General features: G+C 41.9%; 1 protein-coding gene across 1 annotated transcript; it reads left to right on the top strand.

The window, feature by feature from the left end:
• The first annotated feature begins 5809 nt into the window (after window positions 1–5809).
• On the top strand, window positions 5810–16703 carry pgk1 (phosphoglycerate kinase 1). The gene is made up of 11 exons (XM_076273619.1): window positions 5810–5981; window positions 7812–7862; window positions 8000–8155; window positions 8484–8628; window positions 9775–9878; window positions 10139–10258; window positions 11649–11763; window positions 12631–12810; window positions 13237–13414; window positions 15584–15682; window positions 15913–16703. Exons 1-11 carry the CDS (start codon window positions 5917–5919, stop codon window positions 15951–15953), a joined length of 1254 nt encoding a protein of 417 aa, XP_076129734.1. The 5' UTR covers window positions 5810–5916; the 3' UTR covers window positions 15954–16703.
• Window positions 16704–16799: the final 96 nt, after the last annotated feature.

Consider the following 16799-nt stretch of genomic DNA (forward strand, 5'->3'; position numbering starts at 1 on the left):
GCTAGTAGTGATGGGTAAATGAAGCCTCGAGCGCTACTCGACACATTTCCCTAATGTGCCGAGTAATGTGCCGAAGCTTCGAAACATGGAAGACAAGGAAAACACAGCGACATCTGTTGGTTTGCATAAATTATCGCAACCACGAACTATTGAAAAGAATGCCTACAACGTTCAACACAATGCCAAAGCTTCGACATGTTCTTGTTCATTACATTAAAAGTGTTGCAAGAAATTTGCATTTCTGTGTGTCTCAATTCAATACAATAAAATACGATTAGGGAACATAATGCCGTCACTCGTTATCCCGTGAAGATTGGTGTTTCCGTGAGGCGTGAAATCATGTTATCCCAGTCAATGATCCATTCGGTCTACCATCCACTTAACGCCCGCAGTAGACACTACTTAGCTTCTGAACCAGTACGAAGTATTATCAACCTCAACACGCTATGGACGAGAGTGAAAAGGAAACGACCAGGCACCTAATTAAACCAAACCCTATATGGCCCGACATTGACGTTTCATGAATCAAACTTTCAATAAAAGGAAAATATTATGTCAGCCATTATTGTTAAGCCTAGAAATTATTAGCCTGTATTGCTTTTAAATTACATGATTGAAGTTGAGACAAGATTGCAACACAGACACGTTTTATTGTCATTGTTCTAAATGGCAAAGCTTTAGGCTAGGCCTAGGCTATTTCTTCTTTATTTCTATGTGCATGATATTATGGATTATTGACATTTTCCGGAAAGAAAAGAACGTAAATTCCCAAACAGAGAAAGCATCCTATATAAAACAGGGCTACCCACAAATTTCGCCTGACTCTTGCAATACAACACAACTCATTCCGACACTAGAGCGGGTGCCCATGGGGTGCCCTGGTTCGCGCAATTCAAAGCCTTTGAGTCAGATTCCGAAGCAGTCACGTGGGTGTGTGTCCCAAACGAAGCTTCAGACGTCACACTCACAAACCGAGGCCTCGTTTGTCATCAGTCACGTGATTTTTATGGAAACGACACAAGCCTCGAACCGGGGCTTCATCTGGCACGCCCCTTTCTGCTCGACACAAGCTCCGAAGCCTCGCTTCATTGGGCACATCACTAATTGCTAGCCTAGGCCTAGGCCTACTGCAAATGTTCGTCGCTGTTTAGTGGTCCTGACTCCTGTGTAGATTGCCTACAAACGGGTTTATCTGAAGGAACCGAAATGCAGAAAATGTGAATAGGCCTAGTATACAGTTGTCCTACGTTTCAGTCAGTGCAGACATCAACTTAAAATTGCTATCTGACGTCATTTACAATTTTTCACTCATGTTTGCAGACCTATTTGCAGAATTACGGTAATACACGCCATGCTGGTTCGCACGTTTACATTTCCATGAGCTGTGGTCCGCCTTCATCCAAAGAGGCCATCACAGAACACTCACCTCATCGGTAGGCTTAGGCTACTATATCCTTTTTGGTATTTTGAGTGTGAAGTAAAAATGGTAAATGCCTTAAAAGTAAAATATTTGCATTGCCTGCATAGCCTATAACGTTGTTTTTCTATAATTGAAAGCAACAAATGGCCAGATTCTAAACAATGGCCTACTAAAACAAATTGCACTTAGCCAGGCCTATTACAGGAAGCATAATAGACCACACCGTGGTAGAGTTAGTTTAACGTGTAACATTCATTTAGCATTAAAAAAACAACTGTGGAGGAGACAAAAGTCCTTCATGTAGCATACAAGGCTTGTTTTTTAAATACCTTTAGCTATTTTTTGTCATGATTTTTCCGACCAGTTAACCACCGTATTAAATCAAACCATAACCCTCACATGCCACAAGCCTTGTTTTTCAAATGTAGGCTACCTTTTCTTTTTTTTTCTTTTTTAAAAATTTTCCCCCTATGCTCCCTGACCAGCCCTCATGACAAGATGAACTGTGCAACATAAAGTTGATGTTGCACTGTTGGTTTGATGCGCAGTCAACTCTTCAGGGAGCATAATGAATTTGTATTTTGGCAAAATGTTTCGCTAAGGAATCGTATGAATGTCATATTTGAAGAACAAGTTGTGACATGTGAGAGCCATTAATCTCTTTGGTGCACAGTTGGTTTGATGTCATGAGGTCAACTGGTCAGGGAGCATAACATACATACATCAGGGAGCAACATAGTTAAAAAAAACAGTAAAAGGTAGATGTGAAAAACAACCCTTGCAGGGCACCACATCAGGGACATTAGACTCCATGTTGTTTTTATTTGGAACCACTTTACCACATTACAGACCTCATAGGCCATTGAATCTTTCTGAGAAATGAAGGCCATTGCACATGTGAGAAATAGTTAAAAACTGAAGATCACATACAACGCTGGTTTATAATCCCTTCACAGAAGAGCATAAACCAGGTTCAACCAGAATGGAGAGTAGAGTGGGAGGCGCTGCAGTGTACAACTGGCCATGAGGACAAATACAAGACTGTCTAGTTTGGGAAATGTACAGTACGCCTCATTAATTAGTGTCCACAGAACACAGTGTCAACTTCAACAGAAGAGGTAACTTCAGGATGCTGGCCATCTGGCCATATCAGACTGGCCAATAAAAAGAAAAGATTGAGATGGACAAAAGAACAGTGGACAGAGCAGAGGAAGAGTGGGGAAAGGGTTATAGCGAAACATAGGCTTATTTAATACCCTGGGTTTTCCTATGCTGCCTTTTATTCACACTGCTAGGCAGCCTGGATTCCATGGACTTCGTTTTCACCTCAACGAAGGAACCAATCACAGAACGGAGGGGGGGGGGGGGGGGGGGGGCAGCAAGACGATGACTACACACCGAAGCGGTTATGAGCTACGTACAGACGCATTTGATAGACATTCGTAGCTCCCAATAAACGGCTCTGGGCCCGGCTACTTATTTAAGATGTTCAAACCACAAAGAAAAACATCTGTGAGACACATATGAGGAATGCTTGACTTCATTGTAAAGCATGGTGGAGACAACATGGTGGTTCATGGTGCTTTGGTGGTGTATTTGTATATCACAGGTTTTTAACCAGTAGCCTGTGGTCCCTGATATAGTAAACATTCAATAATGTAGTTTTTTTTTTTTATTCAGCAGTAGCCCTCGGGTTACTTTCTTAGTCAGAACCAGTGGAACACCCCTGTTGTAGGAGGAAAGGGATCTTGAAGAAGGATATCACTCCAGTTTGCAAGGCCCAGTGGACAGTGCTTGCATTGAAGCCATTTCCTCACAAAAGGACAATGACCCAAAGCAAAGGTCCAAACTATGCAAGACTTATGTAAAACACTCCAGTTTGCAAGGCCCAGTGGACAGTGCTTGCATTGAAGCCATTTCCTCACAAAAGGACAATGACCCAAAGTAAAGCTCCAAATGCAAGACTTATGTAGAGAAGAAGCTGTTGGTTAGTATTCTGAGTGGAATGTAAATTTCAAAGTAACCCCACACTTTTGAACAGTAGATCATATCTTAGCATCAACTCAGCTTATCATCATCTCGGCTACATTTCCTTTAAGCTTTGCAGTCCTGCAAGAACCTCTCTCTGACTTCCAATGGCCATAGGGCAGCCGTGGCCTACTGGTTAGCGCTTCGGACTTGTAACCGGAGGGTTGCCGGTTCGAACCCCAACCAGTAGGCATGGCTGAAGTGCGGCTTGAGCAAGGCACCTAACCCCTCACTGCTCCCCGAGCGCCGCTGTTGTTGCAGGCAGCTCACTGCGCCGGGATTAGTGTGTGCTTCACCTCACTGTGTGCTGAGTGTGTTTCACTAATTCACAGATTGGGATAAATGCATAAATGCAGAGACCAAATTTTCCTCATGGGATCAAAAGAGTATATATACTTATACTTAGTGCAAAAATATATTGGGAAAAGGGAGCTCTTAGCAGCAGAATGAGGATTGAAATATGAATAATCATCCAGGCACACAGATTTGAATGTAACTAGAGGGATCAGACCTCTCTGACACAAGAAAAGAAGTCTAGAATATGAAGCTGCATGCAAGTCCTGCATACCTTGTGAATTAGAAGTACTGTTAAAATCGTAAATTGCTTGAGTTTGCGAGAGGGTGGAATGGAATGGGGCCTTAATCAAGGACAGAAAGCCCATTGCCATTGGCTAATTAATTATTTTAAGTGCTGTCTAGCTGATATGCTATCTATAGAAGAACTGGCAGAGTGTCATTTTCAAAGAAGAATGAAAACACAAAATTCATTAGCTATTTGGATAAAAAACAATACAATTAATAAATCAAGAACAAAACTTGAAAATAAAGAAAAATATTTAAAATATAGAAGAGAGACATTTGCAAAAACACAGATCAATGCATAATCATTCTATCTGACATTTTTGTCAAAATTAAGTTATTGAAATATTCTGTGACAATTCATAAGGTGAGGTGTTTCTTGAAGTTGTATGCATTTTTGAACATTATATCTAAAGAGACTTGTTCCCCTTATCAATAAAACTATGGAATTCTAAAAAAGTTTAAGCTCAATATCAATATCTCAGAACTACTCAGAATGCAGATAAAACCTTATAATTCCCAAAGGCCTCACCAGGAAGATAAAGAAAACACACTTACTAGCTACCCACTGTACGCCCATTAGACAAGGAGAACACAAGCAGTTTCAGTTTGACACCAGGTGCTCATTCTGTGGGTATCACCTCACCATTCCTCAGACTCATTCAGAGGGTATCACCTCACCATTCCCCAGGACTCCTCGCACACTGGTCCTGGGATCACACCAGCTCCACTGTATTCAAGCTCTGGTGCATTGGGTTCAACCTGATTTGTGGGCGGTAACCAGGGGAAGCACTCTATTATCTGGGATAACATATCCCAGTCTTATAAAGCTATTGTGTTGTTAGTATAAGTATAGTCTACAATGCCTTGAAGGTTCTTGGCATTTGAGCTCAACAGACAATGAAATTACACTCCCCCAAAATGTGTTTTGGACAAGAAATGCAGACCTTTACACATGGTAGATATACTAAGCCTATGAATAAAGGATAGGCTACTAACCGTGGTTCAGCGCCATTGTAAATCTACAAATGTGTAATATTCAGCTACCCTTAAATATAAACATGAACATTGTGATCATGACACTATGTTGGCCTCACAAGATTGGCCAGGTTTCGCCTACACAAATGTTGAGAGAAATGGTCAGCTGAAGATGGAAAAGGTTTTTGGTTTAGAGATATACGGCTCTGCAGAGATCAATGTTATATTGCCATCTAGTGGACGTTTTTTATTTTTTATTTATACCGCTACAATGACAGCCTACTTACTACTGTAGCCTATGCCAGTGCACCAAAGTCGCATGTCTTCATCTCCTAGCTAAATCTTAAAGCCTGCTTCTCTGTTTACATTGCCAAATATTGTGGCCTTCCCTGGATCAGAGATTGTGCAGCAGGTGGTTAAACACTACTGTCACACAACTAACCTAACTCAAACTAGAAAGAAAACATGAGACCTATGACTATGATGTATTGTCACTCTTAATTATAGAGATATAGCATACACGACTTTTTTAGACCTTTTAGACCCTTTCTGACATTCCATGATCGCCCATGGTGAACGTGCGTCTCCGATGGTACAGTAGGAGACGCTCACGCTCACGCTGTCACATCACTCACAACCCACCAGCACAGCCTGAACCCAGGACTGCCTACTTCTCATACATTCTACTGAGGTGAGCGTGACTTCCTCTGTCGTCTTAAACCTCTGTGATTGGCGTTGGACTCATCCAATGGTAATCTGCGCCAGGAGAGCAGTGGGCGTTGTAGACTGACTCCACAAGCACATGAAATCCTCACTGCGTTAAGGTCATTCACAGTTGGGAAGTGCCCATCTGCAACGGAGGCTGAGAATACAAGGGAACACGGCAGCGCAAGAACAAGTTAACATCCAAAATGTCTCTGTCAAATAAACTCACTTTGGATAAGGTGGACGTGAAGGGCAAACGTGTCATCATGAGGTAGGAATATCTAACGGCGTAACGTTAACGTTATAGATGGACGTCGGTTTGCGAATTTGGTGTAGATTTAGAAGTTTACGTCCACTAGTTGCCCCTATTTTATGGAATCCGATGTTAACTTAGTTGCCAGTATCTTAACTGTAAGGCAATTTGATGCATAAGACCACTTTAGCATCCTTTTTGCTTTTAGTACAACACATCTAGTTGTGACGTTAAACTTACCGGAAGTGGATGGTGTGTCGAAAGTCACGTTTTGGCAATGTCTTGAATTTATAGACTTACTGAGAGTTACAAAAGTTACATCGACATAGATCGTCTGCTAAAGCCTAAAGAGCTGACTGTATTTTGCATTCAGAGTCAAGAGCAAAGTGAAAATGGACACCCATGTTTTCTAAATGTCAGACGGCCACTGCGTGTGCCCATGCCATGGTGCAGTAACTTCCTTGATATGACCTGTTTGGTAAAGGGATGCTACCGCGACTATAATTTGCCATTTTTGAATCTACATGGCAAGATGATGTTTTATTTGACTTTTACATTGTATGCATCGGCGAAATGTAGGCCATTTTAGCAGTTTACCAGATAAGATGACATCGCGAATGAATGACGTTTTCCTTGTCGAATGCTTATGAAGCACTGGACATGGTCCTTCCCCAGTTTGGTGCTGAATCTGTGTCGGAAAATACATCTGATACTGTAGTCCACACTCCATCTCGCACCTTCTGCAATCAGATCACGCAGATAATGCAGAGATATAATATGTGTCTGTCTTTGCTCATTAATGGCAATACGTAGTTAATAACCATACCATTGGTGGTTAAAATAGTAAAAAAATGCCGCCACACTAGATTAACGTTACCACTTTAACATCAGATGGAGGCAGTGCGCCCTGCAGGATGGGGGAGTGTTTCTGGTTTACGTAATCGGTGGTTGCCCGGAGTGACTGTGCGAACGTGCCTCGGTGTGTGTCTGACTCAAAACCCATGTAGGTGCTTGGCGTCTCGAGTAGCGGTGTGACACACACATAGTACCGAACCGTTATCTGCACGCTCCATGGGATTAGCACCAAAATCCCTTCGACAAAGACGGTTCTAGTTGTCACGCCTCTTCTCTGTCAATCAATAATGATCAGTAGTCCCCTGGGGCTCGATCATTGGCTGAAAAAAGTAAACAATTCATAGTCAATATTGTTCCAAAGTCCTATGCAATAGAAGTGTAGAGATTCACTCAGGTCAGTGCAAAACGCACTTGCTCACACATCCAATGGCCCTAGTACATATTGAGTGCATTGAGTCCTCTGCATTTCGTCACAGCCATGCATGCCATGCTTATCCCCAGGTGTGAATTTAAACTAGATGTTTAATGTCTTAATGTTTACAATAGTTCTAAATGTTCACAATTGATTGAGGGGAAATGTGCAGCTATTGGCATACTGTGTGTACGCCTAATGAAGGGACATGTTTGATCTCCCTCTTTTATGAGTTTAAGTGAAGTCACTTTAAATAAACAGCCAAACAAAGGCCTCTGTATTTTTTGTTCTGTGTGGGTATATATAATATAATTATGTATTATATACATATATATGTATATGAGTCAAAATGCATAGTAGTTTCCATGTCCTATGTTGTCCCTTGATGTGCTGCATTGGGAAATGCTGAGTCAGAGATGAGAAGTGACACAGCACTCTTAGTCATTAGGCATCCTTATGTCTGCTGTCCCTTTGAATGGAGTGCATTTGCAGCAAGTTATAGTAAAATGAAACTTGTACCAGTTTCTGCTGGTGATGTTCTGATAACAGTGTGATGATGGAATTTCTCACTGTTTATTAAGGGTTGATTTCAACGTGCCCATGAAGGACAAGAACATCACCAACAACCAGAGGTAGGTGTTAACAAAGTCTCATGACCTCAACAGTTTAAAAAAAAATAAAAAAAAATAATAGTTGATATTTCACCTCTTAATGATGTACTCTATATAAAGGGGTGTCTGTAGCTAAAAGATGTTTGTGTTCCCTCCAGGATCAAAGCTGCCGTTCCCTCCATCAAGCACTGCCTGGACCACGGAGCCAAAGCAGTGGTTCTGATGAGCCATCTGGGCAGGCCTGATGGAAACCCCATGCCTGAGAAGTTCTCTCTGGAGCCAGTGGCTGCTGAGCTGAAGACATTGCTGGGCAAGTAAGTGGGGGAACCTGAGGCCGCAAACACAAGCATTTACTCATAATAACACATGTTTTTTTTTGTCCTGGTACATCATGGTTATACATATTTTACTATTAGGCTACTTTACAGTCCAGTTATGTTAACAATGCAGTGTGTGTAGTGTGTGTAGTGTGTGTGTGTGTGTGTGTGTGTGTGTGTGTGTGTGTGTAGTGTGTTGATACTTCCTCATTCTGATAAACCAGTAACCCAGAAGTTTGATGTTCTAGTGCTTGATAAGTTCTAAGCAATCTCATGATGCTTTGTGTGTCATAGCATTTGTTCTGCTCTGTGTATATTCACACAGGGATGTCAAGTTCCTCAAGGACTGCGTTGGCCCTGATGTCGAAGCGGCTTGTGCAAATCCTGCTGATGGTTCCGTTATCCTGCTGGAGAACCTGCGGTTCCACGTAGCAGAGGAGGGCAAGGGCAAGGACGCCTCCGGAAACAAGGTAATTGGCACGACTTCAGCTCAACTTGCACAGAGCCCTGCAGCTAGTTAATGGACAACAGAAGAGAAACCTCCAGACTTTTCTTTGGGTTTCCCCAAGCTGCCAAGGCAATACCACTATTACTTTCTTGGCCCTACTGATTGCACCAACATTTAACTGATGTAGTATCAGGTGCTTATGATCGAACTGACATAGAGAAACACAGACTGTCATTTATGGTCTTCTCGTGTGTTTGAGGGACAGTACCTGATTGGCACATACGCTAAAATGTAGTGACTTTTAAGGGGCATTCACCACACATTTGCTTTCCTTAATACAGCCTATAGGAGAGTGGTTAAGACCAAGTGCCAAATTGCTCTTCGGCAAAGCAGAGTACAGTAAGGCTGCTCCTGATAACGTTGACTTCTTGACATTTGTCTGAAGGTTAGAATAGTAGGCTGGGTCAGAGCGTGTTGCTTTTCCTGTCCACTGAGCCCCAGCTGGTATTCCACTCCCATGCAGTTGACTGGAGGGGGGCGGTTGGAGAGCGGAGAAATGTCTGGTTCTCTGACCTTTTGCTGAGTTCACTCACTGGAAGGCTGCATGCCTGGCCTTGGTGAACCATTGAACTTCTGCACATGAGCATGTCACAGGCCCTTGACCTTTCTGTTACACTGGGTTGAAGGGTCACACCCTTTCCATGCTAAATAACAGAGGTAACTCTGCACTGAATGTTAAAGGGGAAATCATAATGGTCTACAGGGGATCATTTACCAGGAAGATATATCCCAAGTAAAAAGTGTAATGCTTCATCAATACAATTGACATATCAGTAAGAGAGAGACATGGCGAGATGACCTTCACATAATTTAAATGTTATGAGTGTCATGTGACTGTTACGGACTCTTACTGTGATCATAAAATAAGTAGAGATTTGCACATGGGGCCTGCAGTTACGGCCCAGCGGTGTGAAGAAACCTTTCTGTTAACTTCAAGATCTGAAGAAGATTTCCCAGCAAAGCTACTTCTTGTGAAATGTGTTTGGACTTTGTAATCTATCTGTGTATCTGCACCATTGTTTTTCAGTTGTGGTGTGTACTGCATCATGTCAGGGTTGAGACTAAAAGAGTATTTTTTTATCTGTATTTTGCTTCTGTCTGCTGTTAGACCAAAGCATCTCAGGAGCAGATCGATTCCTTCAGAGCCTCCCTGTCCAAGCTGGGGGATGTTTACATCAACGATGCTTTCGGCACAGCACACAGAGCACACAGGTATAAACGTACAGCGCACAACATGGAGTGATCAGGTGTAACCACAGACCCCTCCCCCCCCCCCCCCCCCAAAAGAAAAGCCCATAAACTCCCATTCACATTAATTAGGCTTGTGGCTGGATTTCATCTTTAAAAAAATTGCATTGCACTTGCCTCCCTTTACTCAACAACAAGTCAAGGACACTTGATCTGCCCTTTTGCTGTTGCAGTATAATTTTGCTACTGATAATGATACGCCATTTTCTACTTCTCGCTCATAGCTCAATGGTGGGTGTGAACCTGCCCCAGAAGGCTGCTGGCTTTCTCATGAAGAAGGAGTTGGACTACTTTGCCATGGCACTGGAGAAACCCCAAAGGCCTTTCCTGGCCATCCTTGGAGGGTAGGTAGCAACATAGCCTAGACTGGGAACTACTTTGTCAGCCCCCATCCTGATACAAACCATTGCTTGTGTAGTAGTGACAGAGCTTTCAGCCAAATTGACATTCAGAGCAGTTTGCTGTCACTTGTGTGTTTTTACATATTTCATACAGTCTATGATTTTTATCCTGCAATTGATCCCAACATTTGGCTAATAGATCACACCACTAGACTTCACTAAGTATAAAGTGGAATTCTGGTATTTAACAACGAAACTCAGTAAAAAGCAAATCACTACCATCATTATAATCAAGCACTATAGTTGTTTAAATTAATATGTTGGACTTTATCAACTACTCTGACAGAATTAATCTAGCTTTTACAACTAAGCAAATCTGTATGAAGAGCAAGTAATAGGTGTGATTAGCTGGAGATGTGATAGCCTTCCCTGGAAGCTACAGCACTTAAATGTATGTGTCAGCATTTGGACATGCTTCCTTGGCTCTACCTAAAGAGGACATCAGTGGAGGATAAATCCCCAGTGTGCTCCAATGGCCTTCCAGGAATAGAACTCTTTATCTGGTTATGTAATTCTCCCCTCTCACTGTCTTCCTGATACTGTAGCGGGATGGCGAAGTAATATGGCAGGCTTTAAGTGTCACCTTTATTTAAGGCTTTGGGTTCATGCTGAAGAGTAATCCAACACTAGCACACAATTAAAACAATCTGTTGTGTGATTTGCATTTATTTGATCTGTCTAATAATGAAGAATATAGTTTATGTGCACTTCCATGCCATGTTTAGTTGCAGTAGGTAGGGCTAAATGCATAATGTATGAACCAACAACATACAGGCCTATGCGTTTGAGTTGATTGACTTTGACTCTGTATCAAGGTCCATGTTTGTACCCGGCCTTGTGCAACAAACAGCATCTTTGAGCTTCCCTCCTCCTCATGGTCATTGGACAACAAAGGCGTTGACCCACTGTTTTTTTCTTTTTGTCCTTTTGCTTAAAAGTACAGTGGTCTTCTAGCAAGTGTCTTTGATCACATGCTTCAGAGGTGGCTGCTGTGACCGCTGATAAAACTCTTTGTGCTATGGTGGATGTTCATACTGTCTATCATATCATGTCTAGTTAAGAAAATGTCAAGGCAACTTCACTTTGTCTATGACGGCGCCATAATAAGGCAGAAAGTAAACGCAAAAAGAAAAGCTGAAAGGGGTTTATTGCTGGCTGCCCACGTTTTATTTTTTTGGTGTAAGTTTTGTTAAATTATTGTCTCCTAAAAATCATCTCCGATTTAGAACTCGTTCTCTGACTCATCAGAAGGAGACCTGTACTGGCTGTAATAAAAGTCTTTGTGCGCATACTTAACTTGCCGCCTTTGATCTGTTTTTTTTTTTCTCCTCAGTGCTAAGGTCAAAGATAAGATTCAGCTGATCAACAACATGCTGGACCAAGTCGATGAGATGATCATTGGTGGTGGTATGGCCTTCACCTTCCTGAAGGTCCTCAACAACATGGAGGTGAGAGGGTGAGGAAGAATGGAAACTCCTGGGTTTGTTGTTGTACCCTCACAAGAAACTCAACTGAAGGATTCATGAATGTTTAGGGAATGGTGTTACATGTGAGGCCAAGTAGCGCTACAGTGATCATAGCAGTTTTACATTGTAGGTTGCCCCTTGTGGTTTCAGAATTAAGTTTCCTGTGAAATCATGTCATGTCCCAATCCCACCCCTTCTCTCTCTCTCTCCCTCTCACTTCCTGTCTGTCTTCGCTGTCCTGTCCAAATAAAGGCAAAAAGCCCAAAAAAATATACAAAAAAAAAAAGTTAATTTAGAATTTAATGCCAGCATCACGTCTCTGGGACTGAGGCATTTCTACCACTGCTTCACCTCTTCATTTAACAACATTCTGTAAATGTTTAGGAACTGAGGAGACCAGTTGTTGGAGCTTTGAGAAATGTGGTCCCATTCCTGCCCGATATAAGATTTCAGCTCCTCAACACAGTCTGGGGTCTTCTTAATCATGTTTTTCATTTCATGATGCACCCAATTTGTCAGGTCTGGACTGCAGATAGGCCATTTTAGCACCTGGACTCTTCCTCTATGGAGATAATACTGTTTGAATATGGGCAGTATACAGTTCATATGTTGTCTTTGAACTATTCTTAGGGTTGGCATGATTTGCAAATCATAGCTTTCTTTTTTTATTCACATTTTACAAAACGTCCCAACTTTTTTGGAATTCAGGTTGTACCCAATTAAATCAAGTGCCCAACTTGTCTAGAGTTGCTTCAGTTTTAGCAAGTAGAGAAAGTGATAGATTATAAACAGAATGGTACAGTTCTAACTGTTTTTCATTTTAAGGTATGTTATATATTTATTTGACAGATTGGAACTTCCCTGTATGATGATGAGGGTGCCAAGATTGTCAAGGACCTGATGGCAAAGGCTGAGAAGAACAAAGTGAAGATCAACCTCCCCTCAGACTTTATCACTGCTGATAAATTTGATGAGAAAGCAACCACAGGCACGGCCACAGTGGACAAAGGCATTCCTGCCGGCTGGATGGTGAGAGAATGCAGGCTTTACTCTGCAGATTTCAAAGGATGCCACACATACAATGGGATGCTTGCATAGCTACATAGCTGTTGTGCTAAAAGAGAGAAATGCTAGTTTGGAAAAAATTATGTGAATAGTGGTGGTCAGTCATACTGATGGGTGGTACACAGAGGTGGAAGTTATTTGCACCATAGGTCACTGCCAATTACTGCCAGTAGCAAAATGATACAAAATGTTTTTTGTTTTTAGTTTTTTTTTTTTATGTGTAACTTTCATAATATGTTGACATTTAAATTCAGTATTTCTCAATCACCCTTTGACTATCAACAACTCAACTCTTTTTGACGTAACCCTGTTTGAGAGGAGCTAAATTCCATTCCATTGACTGTAAGCATGTTCATGTGATTACAGTCCTCTTCTTTCCACTCTGCTTAGGGTCTGGACTGTGGACCTGCGAGCTCAAAGGTGTTTGGAGAGGCAGTGGGCAGAGCCAAGCAGATCGTGTGGAATGGCCCTGTGGGTGTGTTTGAGTGGGACACCTTTGCCAATGGAACCAAGAACCTGATGGACAAGGTGGTGGAGGTGACAAAATCCGGCTGTGTCACCATCATCGGTAAGAAGTCACTAAAGTTACAGTGCAGGGGTCACAGATCCAGGTGGTCGGAGTGCTGGTCAGTGAATTACACCTTCTGTGACCAAGTCCTCCCAGCTAATGAGGTCCATTCAGCAAATAAGTGTAGCGTACTCTGTACAAAGAGTACCGAAGTGTGACGTTCTGTTTCCATGACTGCAGTGTCACTGGATCTAAACAAACTTTCGAAGAGGCATCAGCAGCATTGCATTTAGACATGTGGCATCGTTTCTACCTCATAAATTGTTTTTAAATGTAGGCTATATAGTATATAAAAATATACTAACGTCTTGGAAACATTATTTAATAGATTTAATTTAATTATTTAAATAGATTAAGAAAGCCACCACTATGGTCACTACTAGATTGATTTGTTTAGATCCAGTGAAATTGCTGCCTTGACAACGCTACGTCATGGCTTCGGTACTCTATAGTCTACACTTAAATTCGCCATTTTGGTCAAACACCTGTGTATTTTCCTAAGGGGTATCTGTTGCTTTTTCATGTCACTACTAGCCCTACATACCCATAATCTGAGCACAAAATATATGGCTTAGTTCAATGACCAAGACAAACTTGACACTTGTCAGCATTTACATTTCACAACAACTCGAGAGACATTTCAACCAGCTGTTATTCAACAACCCCTTTAAAAATAATTCCAAAGTAGTTTCTGTTGGTGTCAGGCAGATTATTAGTGATCCTGGACCAAACCACACACCCCATTACCCCAGTCCCTGAGTAAAATATGGTACGCATAACACATTTGCATGCTGAAGGGAATACTCAGGAAATATTTTCCCTGGGTGTTGCTCACAGTGTACACAGTGATTTTATTTCCCACCTGTTCGGACAAGCCTGAGGTAAATTTGAGTTAGAGTGAGAGGGCTGTGTCTTGTCTTTTCATGCTGCCAAACAAGAGGTGAAACATGATCTAGCAGAACCCTTAACAATACTACTGGGCACCATGATCACTTGAAGTAGCTCTGTATGTGCCTGTCCTGATTTCCATCAGAAAAAGGTTTAGAAGTTGTTGTGTTTTCTTGTTTTATTTTTACACTTAACATGTTGTCTTTGTTTCATGTTCACTTTAATGACTCATTACTAAAAAAAAGTCCAGCCTGGTAAGGAATGGGCAATGGAAATATGTTACCCTTTGGCAGCCATTTTGAATCAGTTTTGTGTATAGATGCAGTATGCCACTAGATGGACCCCTCCATCTCTGAGTTGGAGAACACTTTCCTTGGGATGTTTTGTTGTGAATAACAGTATATCAGAAATGCCTGTGACTACCCGCATGAGAGACCCATTAGTAGAACTTACACAGTGGTGATATCAACAAGATGTATTATTTGTTATGTATGAAAATGAACTATGGCAAATCTCAACTGTACTAAGTATACATGCAGGTGGCACTTTAATGCTGTCAGTGTGAGCATCAAACATTGAAGGAGTCTATTGCTTTACATGTAGCCTATTTTGTGACCTTTTCCATTATTTTATGTTTTATCTATGCATTAGTTCTGTTGAAGGGCTCACAGCTATACATTCAATATGGGACAGGAATAGTGAAGAGTGGCAGGAAGCAAGTGGGAGAGAAAGATTGGGTGGGATAAGGAAATGACCGCAGGTCAGATTCACACTCGGGTCCCCATGGGCACTTGGAAGAAGACTATTTTCTGTCATGGATATATCATTCATGGTCTTTAACTTTTCTATTGAGACATTTTATGCAATTTGTGCCCTTTTTTGTTTGCAAACAAACTCTTTGTTTGACTCAAACAAACCAAAACTTTGTAGCCACTGTGCATTCGATTTCAGGCAGAACTAGTGCTGCATAATAAAATAACACAAGTCATGTGGAGCCTCTCATGAGTTCAGTGTTCAGTAACTCTACACATAGATACTATGTGCACACTGGCTTGTGGGTGACCAGGCCCTTTTAAAATACAGTCTGGCTCAAAGTGTGGTTGAAAGAAAATAGTAATTATAGTGGCCAAGCCTTGTGCAAAACATTTCAGGAAGAGTCCCTAGCATTCAGACACCAAGGGTGGAGCTGAACGTCCAATGAATCTCTCCTAAAACTATATGCTTAAATTGTGTGTGTCTGTGTCAGTTTATTTAACAACCACTTGTTTGGCTCCTGTGCAGGTGGAGGGGACACGGCTACTTGCTGTGCCAAGTGGGGCACTGAGGACAAGGTCAGCCACGTGAGCACAGGGGGTGGAGCCAGCCTTGAGCTTCTGGAGGGTGAGTGATGTCACTTCCTGTCAGTGAATAATTCTGCCCACTGGATAGACAGAATTAACTATACTTACATTATGAATTAAGGAAGAGACTAGATATAAGAGATATAAGGAAGAGACTAAAAAGGTCTTAGTATTATTTTATTTGTAAAGGTGGGTTAGTTTACTGTCAAGTTTCACTGTAGAGTATTGAGACCATTTGGGCCTAAATGTTTGTTTGTTTGTTATCTACAGGTAAAGTGCTTCCCGGTGTGGATGCCCTGAGCAGTGTGTAAGCACAGCTAGTCATGTCCCTGTTGAGAGTTTGGAAGCACTCTGTCCATCTCTCACCCCAGCCCCCTCCCCCACTTGCATACATACAAACACACACCCTTCTACTCATACCATCACAATCTTTCCAGCGAGAGGACACCGATGACCAACACCTCTCAGTAGCTACTCTACCGCTGTACTAATGGATGAGAAACTGCCGAAGGCGCTGCATTGTGTTTCTGTCTCTCGGTCGATCTCCTTGTCTCTCCGCCTCAAGTGCTCCCTGAGCTTCACTCTCACGGTTCCCCGGCAGATGGCCACCAGCAAGCACTTCATATGGCTGCTGCAGGTTTTCACCCAGAGGAGGAGAAGGAGATGTGCCTCAGAAAACGGTTGTTCATCACTGCTATTTATCTCTTGACTTTCCATGGCACACCAGGAGTTGGTCATCTGTGTTTGGGTGTTGCAAATAAAGTATTAGTTTGTGTGTGTGTGTGTGTGTGTTTTTGCGTCTCCCATGAACAATCAGGCCAGAGGTGTGTGCCACCTTCTGATGACGTAAAAGTTGTTTTGTGTTCTAACTCAATAGAGTTTCTATTTTGTATTTGTTGCCTCCATGCAGATGTTGGATATTGTAACAGTAGGGCTTGTCGTGGTCATCCTAATGTGTACGCTTGGAAGATACTGTAGTTGCATTGGCCCAGTTGAAGATACTGAGAAGATTTGTATTAATCTTCTTGTGAAATAAATGTATTGGTGCAATACCCAAATAACTTGTGTTTTGATCATTGTTCTACTATATCTGTTGTCCTGTGCACTCCAACACATAGAGGTAGAGTGAGATAAATGTGTTCTTAAACAAACTCAGA

Source organism: Alosa pseudoharengus, unplaced genomic scaffold (genome assembly GCF_046254945.1).
Source record: "Alosa pseudoharengus isolate Yale_2024_CS ecotype anadromous, Long Island Sound unplaced genomic scaffold, YU_APseudo_1.1 YU_APseudo_1.1_scf_8, whole genome shotgun sequence".
NCBI classification, from domain to species: Eukaryota; Metazoa; Chordata; class Actinopteri; order Clupeiformes; family Clupeidae; genus Alosa; species Alosa pseudoharengus.